Source organism: Anolis carolinensis, unplaced genomic scaffold (genome assembly GCF_035594765.1).
Source record: "Anolis carolinensis isolate JA03-04 unplaced genomic scaffold, rAnoCar3.1.pri scaffold_11, whole genome shotgun sequence".
Taxonomy (NCBI): Eukaryota; Metazoa; Chordata; class Lepidosauria; order Squamata; family Dactyloidae; genus Anolis; species Anolis carolinensis.
In genome coordinates, this window is record NW_026943822.1 from 21,996,275 (window position 1) to 22,010,834 (window position 14,560).

Consider the following 14,560-nt stretch of genomic DNA (forward strand, 5'->3'; position numbering starts at 1 on the left):
ACAGAAATGGGATGTTGCCTTCTCTTTTTGAGTCCTCTGCCCTTCTCCTTCCATGGAAGTTTTCAGCAACAGCCTCATCAGACAATATATTTTGGATGAAGATGTGCTCTACGTTGGGTCTAGGACAATCGTTCTCAACCTGCGGATCCCCAGATGTTTTGTCCTTCAAATCCCATAAATTCTAACAGCTGGTAAACTGGCTGGGATTTCTGGGAGTTCTTTATTTTCTTTCTTTCTTTATTTCCATCATTTCTATCCCGTCTTTCTCACCCGAAGGGACTCAGGGCGGCTCACAGTCTGGCAAAATTCAATGCCAATATACAATACAAAATGATAAAACATAGGCAATTAAAACAATTAGATAATTTAAGAAGATACAATAAATAGATTTAAAACAATCTATATATATATATATATATATATATAAAAGAGTTATGGCATCACGGCAGCGGACAAAACAACAAAAGTAAACACCCCACAATCTTGAAAATTGACAGCACAACCCCTCATCCATGCCTCTAGGTTGATACAACAAAAAGAAAAGAAAAATAAAGTCCTAATTAGAGGGAGAGGAATAATTGTTTTTATCCAATTGCTGCCAGTTAGAAGGCTAAGCTCGGCTCACTTGGTCTCCTAGCAACCCACTCAGCCCAGGGGACCCTTTACCTTAACTACTACCAATTCCTCAATACTTTATTTCCCATACCACCATACTTCGCCACAGCAACGCGTGGCCGGGCACAGCTAGTACAATATAAAATACTTGAGCCATTCGTCCACAAGACCTTGTACATGAACCTTAATCCGGATCGAGTCGAAGCCAACAGAATTCACTCATCAAACACTTGCTCACAAAGCCAAGTCTTCACTTTTTTCCTAAAACTCAAACTTTTGTAGTCCAAAACACCTGGGGACCCACAGGTTGAGAACTACCGATCTAGGGGGAATTGACTCCTAGAATCATGGAAGTCACCTGGCGTTGTGGTCCCAATTCGGAGGTTGCTACACCATGAATGGTCATGGCTGTTGGCCAACTCCCACCTCTATCTTCTCTCCCATCCATCTCCTGAATTGGATGCTTCATACTGTGATTTCCTAGAGCGGTTATGGCATATTTCGGCCCTCCAGGTGTTTTGGACTTCAACTTCCACAATTCCTAGAGTTGAAGTCCAAAACACCCGGAAGGCTGAAGTTTGCCCATGCCTGTTCTAGGAAAACGGTCCCATTGTCCTCTTCTGCAGAGGAGCAGATGTCAAGCGGCATCCATTTTCCATTTCCAGGCAGATATTTCTACAAGCCCTATTTATTTTTCTTCCATCACTTGTGGTATTTGGATTTCGATGAACCTGAACCAAAGCAAGGCTGGCCAGAATCTGATATCGTACCGCATTACACTTGGCGGCAAGGGTCGGGGGGATATTTTGCCTCCGAACTCCCACCGTATTATAAACTTTGTCAGATGTGAGCTTATCGAGGAAGGCCGGCATGACATTCTGCCAGCTTTGAGGAACAGCATGGCTGCAGCCTTTAAAAACCAGGATTGCTAATTGGGCTGGGGGTTGCTGAAGTACATGTTGAAGTTTATCTGTTTAAATTCTGTTTACTTGTTGTAATGGCCTACACATGTCTGAGAAGCTGCTGATAAGCCACGCAAAGCTTAAGTTACTGGTTGTGATTTAAACCCCAAATGTTAAAATTTAACCAAGCACCAGAGAATATGAGAAGAGACGGAATCAAGATGTGGTGGTTTTACATTCTTTGTGTTTAAAGTGTTAAGCAGTTTTTAAACCTGGGACGTAATGGGAGAAATGCACACCTTGGGAATAAAATAGAATTAGACAGAGAGGAAAGACACACAATTCCTAGCAGTTTCCCCAAAATTAAGATGGACGGACAAGTTGTATGTTTGAGAGTTTAAGGAAAATGGCTTCCTGTGCATTAATGATGCAAACAGAACTAACCTCCTCAAAATTAATCCCATCCCACAGACTTCTTAGAGATTTCTCTTTCTTAAGAGACAGTTACAACAAAGTATTTGCAGACAGCTTTCCCGAAATGCGCTGATTACAAAGCGTTTTATTATATTTTAATTTCTTCATAAGGCACTTTTAGAAGCATATTTTTTGCATTGTGTTGTCAAAGGCTTTCATGGCGGGAATAATTGGGTTGCTGCGAGTTTCCCAGGCAGTATGGCCATGTTCCAGAAGCATTCTCTCCTGACATTTTGCCCACATCCATGGTAGTCATCCTCAGAGGTTGTGAGGTCTGTTGGGAACTAGGCAAGTGGGGTGTGTGTCCAGGGTGGGAGAAAGAACTCTTGTCTGTTTGAGGCAAGTGTGAATGTTGCAATTGGCCACCTTGATGAGCATGGAATGGCCTTGCAGCTTCAAAGTCTGGCTGCTTCCTGCCGGGGGGAATCCTTTTTTTTGGGAGGTGTTAGCTGGTCCCGATTATTTCATGTCTGGAATTCTCCTTTAATGTCTTTACTGTCCTGATTTTAGAGGTTTTTAAAAATATTGATAGCCAGATTTTGTTCATTTTTATTGTTTTACTCCTTTCAGTGGCTTCTCTGTGTAGTCCGACATGGAGGTTGTTAGAGTGGTGCAGCATTTCTGTGTTCTCAAATAATATGCTGTGTCCAGGTTGGTTCATCATGTGCATCATTATTATTATTATTATTATTATTATTATTATTATTATTATTATTATTTCCCGCAGCTTAACATAAAAGCATCAGCATACAATTTGCAATACAGACTGGTTTTACTCCGTTTAATATATTAATAATGCATCTTTCCACTCACTAAAGATAAATAACACACAACCAAGAGTAATAAAATACCTTATAAAATATCCCTTCCCACTCATCTCTATGTAACATTTCCAGTACTTGTATGCATAAGGGAGAGGATGCAATTCTGAGAAGCCTTAACTGGGAGGAACCCCCATAAAACATACTTAAGACTTTTTTTCTTTATTCGAAAACAAACAGGGACAATATTTCAGTATTTGAGTTGAGAAATAGGACTCGCGATACCTCTTTTTCCAAGATGCGTGAGATCTCTCCCAAAATCCTATCCAGGGCTGAAGCTTTGTTACCGTCTTGACCCTGAAGCTGTTTCAGCAGGTCTTTCACCAATCGCTGAAGCCTTCCATATTAACAAAAGGAAGAAATTGAGAGAAAGATCAGAACTAGAACAATTTCCCAAGAATTTTTAGATCAAAGTAAGCTTTTTTTAAAAAAAGGACAGTCGGGGAAATCCCAAATGTATCAACTAAGAAATAAGGCTCATCAGATCCAATGGGGAATGTTCTCATGTAGTTTTACATTCTTTGCAGCCAACGTGTGTCAACTAATTTGTTATGTTATTATTTACATTTTTTGGGACAAACATTAGAGAATGTTTGCACTTGAAGCTCCAAAACTGGCTACTGAGGCACTTAAGATGAGTTTAAATCTTACTTGTTCAACCAAAATGTAAATTAAAAAGCACATGCTTACTTTGCTTTGTATGGAGAATCGCAGGAAAGATTTTTCGCTTCCATCAGACTTTCGTACTCCTTTGCCCTATGGAAGGAAATATATATTAAGTCACTGGTTTTGACATTATTATTACCCTGCTCTTTCACAGACTAGATTCTGCCGTGTATATTTTTGCTGTTTTGGTTCTCTATTCTTCTATATTCACATCATATTAGACCAGAGGTTAGTCTATCTCTTAAAAAACTGTCTCAAGTCTAAAGCAATTTTGTCCTGTCAACAGCCATGAATCCGCAACTAACAATCTCTAGTTTCTCCTGTGCAATTTATGGTCAGTTTCTAGCAGAGGTTGATCATAAAGACATACTGGAAGACCTAGACCTTCCTAGAGAGATGTTATCTCTGGGACAAAAGCCATTTTTAATTTTTTTTTTTTATTCTGTGCTTCGAACCACTATGAATGTGGAAGGCTGACTATAGTAGCAATGTGCGGAAGGATTCTCAAAAAGATTTTGGATCTGCTATAAGTTCAATGTTCAAACTAATGTGCTTTACTTGATCTCTCCTTAGCAGTAAAGCTATGACAGAGAGGCCATCACAATTCTGAATTAGTTCTGCATGAGTTGGCAATCGTCAGTATTATGTCTGTAATCCATGATACTTGCACCAAAACTGCAAAAAAGTTTGATGAAAATCACATTTTACATCCAATGGTTTGAGCTGATAAAATAAGACAATCCTTTCGGTCAAAGGCAGAGAGATCTTGACACAACCCATCTCCTGGACATCTAAAATACAATTCCCAGTCAACTGGATCAACTGGAGACATGTCCAAAGGGGGGGGGGGGGGGGAGAGTTCATGTAATTGTACTTTGATTTTTTTTTTCTTCCTTGCCAGTCTTGAAACTTGTTAGATTCTCGACGCAGATTGGGTTCATCAGGCGGATAGACAGAGCGTCATGAAGCAGGGAGAGGCAGGAATATGAAAAGCTTTTAAGACAAGGCTGAAAAGCTTGACCTTTATCTGCGAGGAGAAAAGGAAGGATTCGGAGGGAGACAGGCCACGATTAGAGTGACAGGCGCGGAAGTTGAATTTCAAGTCTGCACAGAATCGGTAAGAGGGAGCTTTTATACATTCCACAAATATTTATCTTCACCGAATACATGCCCCGGGCGATCCTTTGCCCCTTCATTATCTTCCTTGTTTCTCCTGCTTTTCTCCCACCCTCAGTAGCTGGAAAGGAAGCAGGTCGTCGTCTCTTTGCTTAATTCAAGATCCTTAATGCAACTTCTGTCTTGGTTAATATAATCCCATTTCCCCATCTGATAGTGAGATTACATCCACATTCATTTCATTATTTGTTGCGAACAAGGTCTGTTTTGTCCAGAAAAGAAAGATAGCTACCACCTATCTATTTAATGAGACAACACATTCACACTCCTGCCCAGGAATGGATTTCCCATAGGCAATTAAATGGTCATTATATAAAAAGAACATTGCAGCTCCATTTAGGCCTTTTGTCTGGTCCAACATGATTCTTCTGTGTCGTTGCTTCAGGTGATAGGGTTGCTTAAATCTCCTTAATGGACTAGGAAAGTGCGGTCATCTCTTTGGGATAAATACTACTTGCTATTACTTACAGAAGTGTCTTGAAGTAAGTGGAAGGGGCAGCAAGAACTTAAGCGCCCTGAGTGTACATTTAAGGTTGTGATGCTATGACCACTTCAGAATATTATGACTTAGATCCAATTTTCCGATTGTATCAGCTTCCCAAAACAGGACAGTATTTTAAGTGATACAAATAAAATGACAAGCAGGCAGAGAAATGAAACTGAGAATAGACATTACAGAGTGTCAGCAGAGTACTACTATCATGACAATACAGTCATGACACTAGTAATATTAATATGACCATATAATGATATAGTACAATATAATAATTTAATGCTTATATTGTGCTATCCTAATAATATATTGTATGTACATTTGATTTGTAAGCTGTTCTGAGTCCCCTCCAGGGTGAGAACAGCGGGATATAAATGTAATAAATAAATAAATAAATAAATAAACAAAACTGATTCAATTGCCAAACGCAGCCACAGCAGATCTAGTGAATCAACGCAACTTCCCTAAGTGCTGAGTTGCCAAACTCCCATTGATTCAATGAATTGATTCAAGTTAGAAAGAGCTAAATCCCATTGCAGGGTTTTCCTGGTAATCTTTGTTCAGAAGGGGTTTACGTTTACCTTCTTCTGAGGGCCTTTCCACACAGTCATATAATCCAGAAGATCAAGGCTTTTGAATAGATAGTCCTTCAGACAGTTAGCCCAAATGGGACCAATAATCTATCCTTGCACTTTACTTTACTTACTTTACTATTGCTGCAATTAGTCCACCCACCCATGAAGATAACAGAAACTGTTGTTTGGTTGCTGACTGATGTTACTATTTATTGTTATAATGTTGTTGTTTTTATTCTGTACACATTCTGAATTGCATTTTTATGTAATTTACATTTTAATTATTTTGTTGGGCATTGCCCTATGTGAGCCGCCCTGAGTTCCCTAGACGAGATGGAGGCGGAATACAAAAATAAAGTTGTTGTTGTTATTATTATTATTATTATTAGGCAGAAAAATCCCACATTATCTGCTTTGAACTAGGTTATCTGAGTCCACACTGCCATATATTCCAGTTCAAAGAAGAAAAAGTGGGATTTTATTCAGCTGTGCAGAAGGGACCTGAGGCTGAGAGAGTGTGACCTCCTCAAAGGGGGGCTTTTTCAGTCAATAAAGGGCTGAAAAACTAGGCTTATACTTGATATATATACAGTATATATAAGCCTGCTTATGATATTGGATACACAATGTTGTAAAATCAAAGCCCAAGAGGAGCCAATGAATGCAAACTAAACAGTGAGCTGATTCACTATGGGAATGCAAAATAATTTTTAATGCCATGTAATAAAATTGCTGGAACCGTAGAACAATACAGATATAAAACAACAAAGCCGCTGAACTCATTCACACGCGAGATAATTAAACACACGATATTTCATGGCTTGTAATGGATTTCAACTAAGTGAATCCTTTAAATAGGGAGTCATTTAAAGAACAACAATATCAATGACAGATTATATTGGATGGAGATAACCTCCGACGGGGATGTCTCGGCTCCGACAGCTCATGATAGAATGATGCCCCTCTTTTCATTCTGATGCGCGGATGTCACATTTTAGGGCAATGACAAACGGCAGGTCTGACAACTCACTTTCCATTTTAAGATATTTCTAACTTTTCCTTGTTGTGGCAGGCAACAAAATTGATTAAACCCAGCCTGGGGATTTGACACTCCCGCCGACGGGCTTCTATTTGTTGATTACTATTGATTTTCTTTGATACTTCATTTTAAAAATCAATAGCGTGGAAGAAAAATAGGCATGGTTTACACATACTTAAACATAGCATTGTATGCGCGGAGAGGCTACAGTTTTGGCAGGGCCCTGGCATCCAATTACGAGGAAAGCTCTTAACAGGTGAAAGCAAGGGCTGCGGATCGATATTCGGTTTTCTTCCTCAATCAGAGAAAGTGGCCATAAATTAGACTCATCAGTGTTATTTTCAAGATGTTCCTGAAGCAAATAACTTCCAACACTTTTTTTAAAAAAGCATTTTTTTTGAAGGACAAAAAGAAAAACCCTCAACCTGTATATACACAAAACTATAGAGAAAATGCCAAATACCTCGAGTTCATCCGTGCTTTTAGTTTCTTGGCTTTCTTTTTTGTTTTCTGTCTCTCCTCGCTATCTTTTAAAGGCTCTGTTGGTACCAAACTTTCTACTAAAATATCCACAATGTACTTCTTTAATGACAAGTGTTCCTAGAGAAAGGAAAGGGACAAAGGTTATCACAGAAAATATTGTATCTGGCTCTGTATAAAGCTATCTCCATATCTGCAATTAACACAACTGTTACTTCCATACATTGATTGGGCAAAAGATAAGGAAATATTTTCTCTGGCCCAAATCTACTACCAATTCAAGTTTCATAGGGTGACAGATTACAGAGCAAAGCTTCTAGTTTATGTAACATTCCTTCAAAGTTCTCCTAGAGGCACTCAAATAGAGAATCAATGCGATACTGAATTGAGACAAGGTTTTTTCTGAGTAGCAGAGTCCTCAAAATAATATTTCTAAGTCAGGTGGAAGCTCTTGGAAGCCCCAAAGGATCACATCTAATTATATCTGTGTTTAATTGTCGTTAACTGTTGTCAAGTTGATTTCGACTTATAGTGACTATATGAATGAGAGATCTCCAAGTCAGCTTAACTTCAAAAGAACTGCTCATGTGTTACAAATGCAACGTAGCTATGGCTTCTTTGGTTGTCCATCAATCCATAATGAAAGTTTTCTCTTTCTACCTTGCCAACCATTATTGTCTCCTTTAGTGAGTCATGCCTTCTCATGAGAGGGCCACCTCAACTGAATTATCTTAGCTCCTAGTGAAAATCTGGGCTTTCCTTTGCTCTTGAGTCCATTTATTTGTCTTTTTAGCAATCCACAAGGCTTCTTCTCCACCACCATCTTCCACACCAGTTGATTTTTCTTCCTATTAGCTTTCCTTCACTGCCCGTCTTTCACAACCATACACAGAAACTGGAAATATGATAGCATGGGTAACCATAATATACATTTATGTATCTTTATACTTTAGGATCTTCTCTAGTTCCTTCATCATTGTCCTTCCAAGTCTTTCAATTTCTTGTCTTTCAATTTCTTAATTTCAGTCTCCCTTGACTGGGCCACAGTATGGAACATCTTGAACTATTTCGACATTGCCTATAGTTTTCTATACCATCTGTGGTCGTTTCCTCAACATTTGACTCAAACTTGCACTTTCCTGGATATATCCATGTATCCTAACACAATGCTTATTCTGCTACCTGATGTGGAGGACCAGAAGGATTTTTTTCTTCCTATTGTGCCAGAGATTGGTAATATATTTGTGCACACAGGTTCAAACTCCCAGGAAGGTCTTCAAGGACTGGCAGTCAATTGCTCAGTTTGAGTAGTAGCTTCCTTTTACATACAGATTTTCCTCTACAAAGCTTGATGTCAGGACCTGCCGTCTGGGGCAAGTGGGCTGTTAAGCAAGGAATGGGTTAGATGGACGAACTACCTGAAAGAAGCTCATTCCATGCCTAAGAAGCACCCAAATCAAAGCCAACAGATTTACAAATGGCTCCAAATGTCACCTTATCCCTGCTGCATCATCAGCTGTAATATTATCTTCTGGGTGTTTTGAGTGATCAACCAAAACAGCAAGTCAACAGCTCTATCATTCAGCAACTTGTACTGTTTTGTGTTTTGAGACACTTCTGAGTCTCATTAAAAATAAATATGGTGATGACGACGACAACAACAACAACAACAACAACAACAACAACAACAACAACAAGTTGGGGCAAATCAATGCAGCCAAGCAAGGTGTACAAGTCTTGGAATTAACAAGAAGAAGAAGAAGAAGAAGAAGTAGTAGTAGTAGTAGTAGTAGTAGTAGTAGTAGTAGTAGTTGGGGCAGATCAATGCAGCCAAGCAAGGTGTACAAGTCTTGGAATTAACAAGAAGAAGAAGAAGAAGAAGAAGAAGAAGAAGAAGTTGGGGCAGATCAATGCAGCCAAGGAAGGTGTACAAGTCTTGGAATTAATAACAACAACAACAACAACAACAACAAGTTGGGGCAGATCAATGCAGCCAAGCAAGGTGTACAAGTCTTGGAATTAATGCCCATGGCTTGAGACGTCAGAGAGATAGAAACCAAAATGGGCACCAGAACGATGCTATTTACCTTCTTCCCCAACACAGGAGGGAGCTCGATTAATCCACTCTTCTCAAATACATGCCTTCAAAGGCAGGTTATTGTTAAATATAAGGTGACATCCTCCTCCCTCCCCAATACTCAGTGGCGAAAGATAAAGCACTCTCCTTAAGAGGTGAGAATTGTGAATGGACTACTCCTCAAATATCCTCCTTGATCTAACGTGCAACCTGATAGACATCTCTGACTGAACGATAAGAACTCAACACACACATCCATTCATCTCCCTGCGTCGGGGTGAAAGCGGCCTCCTCCGCTTTGGGTAATATGACATGGGAGGGCTGCAAAGCACACTGTACGCTCCAAGGTCTTGGGCGCACGGACAAAAACGGCAGTTCTCAGCCGTCTCGGCTTTCATTCGCGGCAGCTCAGATTAATCTCAAGCTTCGTCGGTCTCAATGAGAAGCAGAGTAATAACACGTCCCGTCACAAGCAAGCGTCACTTCTTCAAAGGACCGATCAAAGTGGAGGATTACCCGAGTTGGCAGAGCTAATATCTAATGTGTGGAAGAGAAGCGAGGAAAAGGATGCACAAGCAAAGTATTGAATGTCGACATCACACTAAGCAGTTGCCATTCCCGGCAACAAGTCATTGCCTATCACTGTCAGCTATGTGTCCAACACTTTCTGGCAATAAAGCCATTTTAAAAATATACACCTAGCTATTGTTATTTTTATTATTATTATTATTATTATTGACACAAAGACAGAGTATGATACAGCAAACTAGATATATATGCTGGATTTCGTATCACAAAATCACAAGTCGAACACTTCCCAAGCGTTTAGGACTATTATTATTAATATAATTATTATTATTTACTACTTTCTTTCTTAAAGAGATTCAAAGTGGTGTAAAGAATATAAAAATAGTACAATCCATTAGGCTCTAATAATCTTCTGAATGTGTTTCTCAAAGCAGTTTTGCTGTAACCCACCTTGAGTCACAAGGGGAGGAGGGTAAGAAATAAAATAATAATAATAATAACAATAACAATAACAACAATAATAATACAACAGCCAGCAGAGTGTCTGCTGTGGACTCATCTTGTTGTGTTTCAACTAATAATAGTTACTATTATTATTATTTTGTAAAGGAGCCCCATAAACAGACTTTGTTCTAGTTAAAATCAAGCAGAGCTGCTAAACCAGAACTTGGGAATATCTATCCCAAACCTCAAAACTTTTTCCCTCTATAGAAAAAATACAATCAAATGGCCATTGTCACAAGATTCTCCAATAATTTCAAGAAACTGAAGAACTGGGGACTAGTCTGACTTGAGAAGCACACATGTTGAAGGCCTCAGGATATATAATCCTCTGTCTTGTAGGCCTTTGGATTAAAATTTGTTTATTTTAGCAATGTAAATGTTTAGAGTAACAAGAGATAATGCCGAATGTTTGCATAAACACTGGACACTGCGGTTCATATTGCTGTAGCAGCGTTGGTCGGCTTCCATAGGACACAGAACACCTGCGGATGAAGGGCAAACATCCCAGCCTCTCTCACAAATCGAGGAGCGCTGAAGTGCTCAAAATCCAGGCAAAACAGCACATTATTAAAGGAAAATGTTATACTGCATTATTTATTAGTTGTTATACTGCAGTATTACATGAGTTGTTCACTCTACAGAATCCTGGTGGTAGTATAGTTCTCTATCCTCCTCCAGCAGGCCTATAACAATGACTTTCAAATCACATTCTATGTTGATTGCATTTTAACCTTCTCTCTTATGTATTTTAATATGTGTATGGTTTAATACATGCTTTTATGGTTGTATATGTTTTCATATATGATCTTATAGATGTATTTTAGCTATGCCGTGCCCCGTCTCGAGCCAAAAGGAGAGGCAGATAATAAAGAAAAACTATTATTATTGTTATTATTATTATTATTATTTCTTATATGTCTACAAGTTGTTTCAGACTTATAGCAACTCTACGGTGAAGCCATCACAATACTTTCCTCTTTTCTCAATAAACTAACACAAGGGAATGGTTAAATTACAAGACCCTATGATGATATCAACTAAGTAAGCCTCGAATACTGAATTCAACCCCTGAAACCTGGTGTTGATTAAGACAAAAATCACAATAACTCAAAGGAAGAGCATTCTTTGGTTGAGTTTATTTCCTACCAGACTACTATTATTTCTATTGAGTTTAACACTCACAAAAAAAGTGTCAAAGATCAAGTGTATGTTATTTGAAGTGTCAAGTGCAAAAGGGTAAAGGTGAAATTTCATTAGGTCAGAGGTGGTATAAATAAAATCCTCTATGTCAAAGAAGAAGGATCATTTAACATGGAGGCATCAGAGATGGCAAGTAATAACTTTAAGTAGGACGAGCGCGTTCACCTTAGGGTACCTTCATTGATTAAAAATAAAATGGGAACCAGTGGCAAAAAAACAACTAAGGTTATTATTTACTTCTGTGTTTTGAAATTTTGCCCACATTGGACATGTATTTTATTTCTAGATGGACAACAATTTTGCTCAGAGATCGACACATGGAACGGAAACAAATTTAGCAAACACCTTAGTATCAGTTCAACTCTATGCATTGACCTAAAACAGTTTCAACTAAGATTGTATAATACTCTGTGGCTATTGAAATATGAACAAAATCCCATGAAATTAAAACTGGGCCACTTCAGTAAGAAGATCCCCATCTCTGGAAGTCTCTTCCAAAGCTGGCTAGGCTGACTCGTTCCTTTCTACTGTTAATGTATCCTGCAGCAAAATAATTTCCCACTGACTCAGAGGGATTTGTTTAGATCCCTCCCACGTTACTCTCCAGTTGACAGGATACAAAAGACAGGACCTACCACTTCTTCGTCAGAAAGTTCCCGTCCTTGGATGCTGCTGTTTTCTCTCACGGCTTGTTGGTGCTTTTTCCCTTTAATGTGGCTAAAGAGATAGACTTCCGAGGAAATCTGAAAAGGGAGAAGCATTTTTTCCCTTTAGCAAAAAAAGGATATAGTACAGACATGGGCAAAGTTCACCCCTCCAGGTGTTTCGGACTTCAACTCCCACTATTCCTAACAGCCAGTCACAAAGCAAGTTAACTGACAGGTTAACTGTATTTCATCGCATAATAGTCGCACATCTATTGGTATTTTTGTGTTCTTTGTGTAAGAGTGGCAGAGCTGTTTGGGACTGATTCCTTGATTCCTTCCTTCCTTCCAATTTAAAAGTTAATTTGAATGCCTAACACAGGCATAGGCAAACTTCAGCCCTCCAGATGTTTTGGACTTCAACTACCACAATTCCTAATAACTTAGGAATTGTGGAAGTTGAAGTCCAAAACACCTGGAGGGCTGAAGTTTGCCTATGCCTGGTGTAGTGCAACCATAGGCGACATGTTTCATTTGCAAAGGGTCTGTGAAGACTTCATGGCCCACAGATCACCCACAGATCTAGTCCAAACCCATTCTACCCACAGGAAAACACAATCAAAGCCCTCCTGTCATATGTCCACCCAGCCTTTGCTTAAAGAGTAAGAAAACTCCATAGCCAAACAACTCTCGCTGTCAGAAAGTTCTTCCTAATGTTTCGCTGCCTGCAATTTCAATCCATTGTATCCTAGTCTCCAGAGCAGTAGAAAACAAGCTTTGCCCCCTTCCTCAATGTGATATCCTTTCAAATATTTAAACATGGCTATCATGCCCCCTTGAAAGAAAGGAAAATGTAGCTTTGTGCTCATCACCGCTGACTTTGTTCATATCTTCCAGCAATGTACAGACCCTTTCTATGGACAATAAGGCTCATAGAAAATAAATACATTGTCCACCCTGACCTAAAACTCCTCTCGTATATTTGAGATGCTGCACTGCATTCACACCTGGTTATCACTCTAAGTATTTTGCATTCTACCTCCCTAACAAAATGCCCTGTTAATAAAAACACTCCAAAGGGAATTTCAAGCTTACCACGACATTGCACAACGAACACTGCTTTTTCCGCTCGTAGGGTGTGAGTTTGGGGGCATAGTCAGTATTGGCGTGCCTTCCGCTGCTTAATTCCGCCGCTTTCTCTTTCCTCTGCTCTATCTGCTCCATATGCCTCCGAATGCTCTCGTCATGCTGAGTACACAGTGGGAAACAAAAACAAACGAATTTGTTGGTACAATGAACACATTCAAATTAGTAAAAAACAGCACTACTGCTTATATTCCTAAGTATGGCGGCTATCAATTGAACTGTGGGTGGAAGACCTTCTACATCTGGCACCAACTTTTACCCAAAGGGAGCAAGAGAAGTTTCATTAAGCATGGAAAACTAGCAGCAAATGCATTCCACACAAAAGTTATTTGCCAACTCTATTGCCTTCAGCTAAAGAGTATTCGTACTCAAGAATGTTATTTCTTTACACAGAAATATATTATCCAGGGTCTACCTTCAACTGGATCTTCTTCTGCAGTTCTTCCATAGCCTCCTGTTGAGCTGCCGTCAAAGCTGCCAGCCTCTCTTCTCGGTCTCTATCCAAATAATAATAAACATTGTTTCAGCATTGGTTTTATATCATTAAAATCGTTTGTTTTGTTTTGTAGCCTTTATTTTGGTCAACAAACCATTGGCTAGGATCAAGTTACAGTGCAATGATGGGATACAACATTTGAGTAATTTATGACATTGCATTTGGCTTATGCTTAATAACAAGTATCTCCAATCTCTATTGGTTATTTGGCTATCTTTATAATCTGAAACAAAAACTGATTACAGATTAGTAAACTGTCCCCTAGATACTCTTTGTTATACTCTCAACATAGATTTTTCATGAAGCCCTTTCGGCTTTTTGCCGCTGAAAAGAGAAATTTGGCTACCTGCTCCGTTACCCTTTTATCAAGATTGTCATTAAAATCCTGAACGTCTCTTATAGGAGGCATGAATGGATGACTATCAGGAGAAACTGCTGTATCACATACTGTCTCCACTCCCAACAAAACTCACACCTTCAGAGGTAGAAGAGAAGAAATATGGCTACCTGGCTCTTTCCCGAGCGGCGTCTTCCCTCGCTCTTTCCTTCTCCTGCCGCTGCTGTTCAATCCGAGCCTCTTGCTCTTTCCTCTTCATCAGCAACTCTTCGACCCGGGCCTGGCGTTCGGCTTCCAGAACTCTTTTACGTTCCTGCAAGAGCACACAAAGAGGCAAAGCTCAACAACGTCGATCAGAATCGCCTTTTCAGCGGACAAAATCACACT

At 39.4% G+C, this 14,560-nt stretch overlaps 1 protein-coding gene across 2 annotated transcripts in view; it reads right to left on the minus strand.

The window, feature by feature from the left end:
* The window catches only part of scaper (S-phase cyclin A associated protein in the ER), a 115,188-nt gene that overhangs the window by 66,648 nt on the left and 33,980 nt on the right, over window positions 1–14,560 (minus strand). For both annotated transcript variants that reach the window (XM_062963019.1, XM_062963020.1), the window contains 7 exons: window positions 14,344–14,486; window positions 13,756–13,837; window positions 13,290–13,442; window positions 12,186–12,293; window positions 7,225–7,361; window positions 3,503–3,568; window positions 3,038–3,149 (listed from right to left, as the gene is read on the minus strand). In XM_062963019.1, the coding sequence (XP_062819089.1) occupies window positions 3,038–3,149; window positions 3,503–3,568; window positions 7,225–7,361; window positions 12,186–12,293; window positions 13,290–13,442; window positions 13,756–13,837; window positions 14,344–14,486 (801 nt within the window). The remainder of the gene's footprint in view (window positions 1–3,037; window positions 3,150–3,502; window positions 3,569–7,224; window positions 7,362–12,185; window positions 12,294–13,289; window positions 13,443–13,755; window positions 13,838–14,343; window positions 14,487–14,560) is intronic.